Below are 4,465 nucleotides of genomic sequence, written 5' to 3'. Positions count from 1 at the left end.
ATCTTCTCTAATTACAACAGTAATAAATTGGAAGTCAAATTGCTACTGCAACCAAATTTTGTTATTGAGAAGATTACAAAGACTCACATAAGTTTTGGTGAAAAAGACTACTTAAATAAAAAATGGTCTGACTTATTCAGTTTTTTAAAAAATGTTGCTTTTGCAACCACATTGTAAAACTCTTACCCAAAATTATGTTGCTTTTGCAACCACATTGTAAAAATCTTACCCAAAATTATGTTGCTTTTGCAACCAGATTGTAAAAATCTTACCCAAAATTCCTGGAATGATCTAATCCCTAACTGCCGGTGGTTCTGTAGAAAAAAACTGCAGCGGTTAAATATGGTGATTGATAAAAAGAAAAATTTAAGTGATATACAATCTCAGTTGGACACTGCTTCTCTGTTGACTCGATAAAACACGGTTTTTGGGCTGAAAGAGACAATGCACTGGGTCCTAATGGCGTTGGGGTCTCATTTTATCATGCTTGTTGAGATATTGTTGGTGGTGATGTGTGTAGAGCACCTCAAAACTTTTTATTCAAAGTTGGATTTTGCCAGTTATGAACTCCAAGGTTGTTGCACACATTCCCAAAATTGCTGGAGCTGATAAAATCACAGATTTTGGGCCTATTGCAGTGATCAATTTCAGATTCAAAGTCATTTAAAAAATTTTGGCTGATAGGCTGCCTAATATTTTACTAACAGGGTTAATTCGGTTAATCAAAATGGTTTCATTAAAGGAAGGCATATCATGGACTGTATTAGTATTAATTCAGAAGCCATCAATTTGTTATCAAAAAGGCTAAAGGGGGTATTGTGGCTTTTAAAATTAACATTACTAAAGCCTTTGATACCTTGAATTTGAATTTTTTGCTTTAGGTTTTAAATAGCTTTGACTTTTGTTAGATATATTAGATTATTAGATATCTTATATTTATCTTTTATCTTTAGCTATTTTGTTATTATTTTTTATTGGGCTTAGCCCATATTTCCTTTATTATAGATACAATACTCTATGTGTATACACAAGGAAGATTAATGTCATATATAGTTTTTCACTATATTCAATATGGTATTTAGAGTTTAAGGTTCCTTCGAAAAAAATTTGTCACTCTTGTCGACCGCACCCGCTGCTGCCATAGTCGTTCCCCACCTATCCCCTAAGGTTCAATTTTAACCAGCAATCACACGGTTCTGCTCGTCTTGACCAAGCGACCTCAATGCTGTTGAGACCACCACCATCAAAGTCCAAACGCGCTTCCACACACCGATCAAAATTCACACTTCGTCTTTCCCAGCCACACGTGGTAGCACGTGCGGCATATTTTCCACCTTCCCAGTCTTTTACATCCTATTTTGTTACTCCTTTAAAACTTAGGGGAAGATGGCCTAAATGCTTACAGTTGTGTAAATCCATGGAATTGAAAGTTTCACATAATTTTTCGTGAAGGTAATCATTCCACAAATAAGTTGACAACTTTAGATGTACTTGAATTTATTTAATGAAAGATCACTCTATAAATATCTACCAATTTTTATGTCTTTCCCTAATAAAATTAAAAATCAATTTGGAAAAATAATCAAAATCTTAAGTGATAACGCTAAAGAATGCTTTTCTTTTGTGTTATATAAGCTGCTAAGCTCACACGACATTTTGCATTAGTCTACTTGCTCTCATACACCATCATCAACTAGACCTTAAAAATGTATTTCTGCATGGCAATCTAGAAGAAAGAGTCTACAAGGAGCAATCTCTTGGGCTTGTTACTCAGGGAGAGTTTGCTTTGGATTGTAAGTTGTGTCACTCTCTCTAATGTCTCAAGCAATCTCCTCATGCTAGGTTCACAAAGTTTAGCAACATTGTTCAATCGATTGGCTAAAACACAGTTAGCTTCACAAAGTTTAGCCACATTGTTCAATCCATTGGCTAAAATGCAATGAGGCAGACCACTCTGTTTTCTATTGTCATACCTGCCCTAAAGAATGTGTATACTAAACACTGTATATTAACAATATAGTTATCACAATAAATGATGCTACTAAAATCTCTAAGGAGCCTCTATGCAATCCATTTTCAGACCAAAGATCTTGGAAATTTCAAATATTTTTTGGATAAAAATCTAACTCAATCAAAGGAAGGAGTGATAATTTCTCAAACAACATTGGCTAGAAAAATATTGGAGACTCAAAAATCCTTCATAAAATTATAACAGAAACCTTAACGGGTTATGGTGGAAACATTGCTTTCAAAAGAAATATAATACCACCACATGTAATTCTAATGCAAAAGTAACAATATTATAGTGAAAATAGGTATTTTTTTGAAAAATAATTATAGTGAAATTAGAGAAGAAAATTTTTTAAAATAATTGAAAATAGAAAAACAGGCTTCGCTGGCCACGGCTGACAACAGCGGCAACCAGCGAGCGGTGGTGGCAACAACCAGCAAGCAGTGGCGGCAGTGGTGGCTATTGGTGGCAGTAAGTTAGGGCAGCTGAAAAAGGATATAAGAAAATGTTTTAAAGTTGTGTGAATTAGTATGGGTTTGAAATTTTTATTGGGCCCGGCCCAACTTTTATTTGATTTTAAACATAGAAAACAAATAAGGTTGGTGAAATTAGGGTTTCTATCATGTGCGTCACTGATGCCCTTCCCATCTCCCACTTTGTTGTCATCTTTCTACTACAGCCCCCTTCCTCCACCATTGCCATTCCACCATCGCCAGCCATTATGCAAAAAGTAGACGCCATGAACCACCACAAAAAATCTGTTTTGCCACCGCCTTGTTGTGGCAGCAAGTCGAAAAACTACTACCGGTTTCCACCATGGTACCACTATGGCCGAAATTTGATAACACCAGATCAACCCTAATATGTAATAAAAAATGTACAAAAGTAGTGCATGATGGTGGATGCAGATGAAGTAGACATTACAGATTTGAGGACTAGTATTTTGCTACAAGGAGGAGATAATGGAAGACTCCTAACCAAGGAACCAACCACTATAGCAACGGCCAAGAGAATATAATAATAATAACTACTTCAATAGGCCAAGCTCTTATCAACATGGGTCAACCCTAATATGTAATAAAATATACAAAAGTAGTGTAGATTATTCCAGCCTTATATTTGCACCGTCTAGTCTATAGGTTTGGACCTTGTATATGGGCCAAGTAGTGTAGGTTTTTCTGGCTTGGATTGTACAAACTAGGATTAGATTGGGGTAGAGTAGTCTAATTAGGGTTTCAATGGGGCTCACTCAAGCCCAAGAGAAACCCTAGTCTAGTTACACATTCGTAGAGGCTTGCGCATTTTGCACATGTTGCAATGTCAAAAGCATGATTTGACAAGTGTCACTTGATCCACTCATGGTGCCATGAATTTAGAGTCACATGTACGTAGGTTTCCACCTTTTGTATTTTAAACTCGGAATGAGGAATGATATGACGCTAATTTGGCTTCATACTTGTTCTTGAGTTCCTTAAGCTAGTCTCCTAAATTCTAGCCACTAGCCTCTTCTTTGAGAGTTGGCCGAACTTCTTTCAAGATCACTCATCCATTGAACACTTGTCCTCCTTCAAATCCTCCTTTTTTCTTCAAGCTTCCGAACCATTCCTCCATCATTCCACAATACGGCACATGTTGTAATATTAATCTTACAGTCATTATATGTGTCGCATACAAACAGTGTTGGGTACAATTAATTCAAATTTATGTGTCACCGTATCTTTTATGTCATTGTGCTTCTAGATGAAAAGTCTGGCAGTTAATCAAACAACTCTAATTAAACTGCATATGTAAAAGCTGTAAAGGACATGCATACCTTGCCTTGAATAGAGTCTTCGATGATTTTCTCAAGGCCTTAAGAACGTCCAAAATATCACCAAGTGTAACCCTAGTCTTAAACCCAAAATCTTTTACCAATCTTTCACTTTTCACCTAATTGAACACAGAAAAAAACTGTCAAATTCCAGTTACTATATTCTTTTTTCAGCTAACTGTGTCACAGTATTCAAAATCCAAAATACAAGTACACAACATTGATGTAGCACAGTAACTGCAACCAAAGGAAAGCACTAAAAAAGCAGTAGTTCATCAAAAATTCAAAGTTTGAAACTTAATTAGCAGATAGAAAAATTAATATCCTCACATATAATTCTGGCTCTAGTAGGACAAGCAATCCAACCAAACGACAACCAAAATCCAAGCTAGGAAAGGCAATTCTAATACAACATAATAATAGCATAAAAATGACCTAAGTATATNTTAGGTTTCTTGGTATCAAGTAACCTAGATACTATATTAGAGTCAATAATCACAGCAAGTTTATNAATTCTCACAAGGGAGAAATAGTTTTATTGAATGGAAAAACAGTGTAAGCAATCAACAACAGTCAAGGGAAAAACTTTCCCTTACACNGGACAGANCCTGTTTCANAAATNAAACACTCANNNNCCNANCCNA

General features: G+C 35.6%; 2 protein-coding genes across 2 annotated transcripts in view; both read right to left on the bottom strand.

Annotated features, from left to right (window-relative positions):
- LOC106758322 overlaps positions 1–4,465 on the bottom strand; it is a 57,025-nt gene that overhangs the window by 9,612 nt on the left and 42,948 nt on the right. The gene's annotated exons all lie outside the window — the stretch shown is intronic.
- The window catches only part of LOC111241477, a 6,480-nt gene continuing 5,781 nt past the window's right edge, over positions 3,767–4,465 (bottom strand). Inside the window, exon 2 of the mRNA XM_022779766.1 lies at positions 3,767–3,940. Within this exon, the coding sequence (XP_022635487.1) occupies positions 3,782–3,940 (159 nt within the window). The 3' untranslated portion in view covers positions 3,767–3,781. The remainder of the gene's footprint in view (positions 3,941–4,465) is intronic.

The sequence above is a fragment of the Vigna radiata genome, chromosome 4 (genome assembly GCF_000741045.1).
Source record: "Vigna radiata var. radiata cultivar VC1973A chromosome 4, Vradiata_ver6, whole genome shotgun sequence".
Classification (NCBI taxonomy): Eukaryota; Viridiplantae; Streptophyta; class Magnoliopsida; order Fabales; family Fabaceae; genus Vigna; species Vigna radiata.
This window is presented reverse-complemented; position numbering and strand designations above follow the sequence as displayed.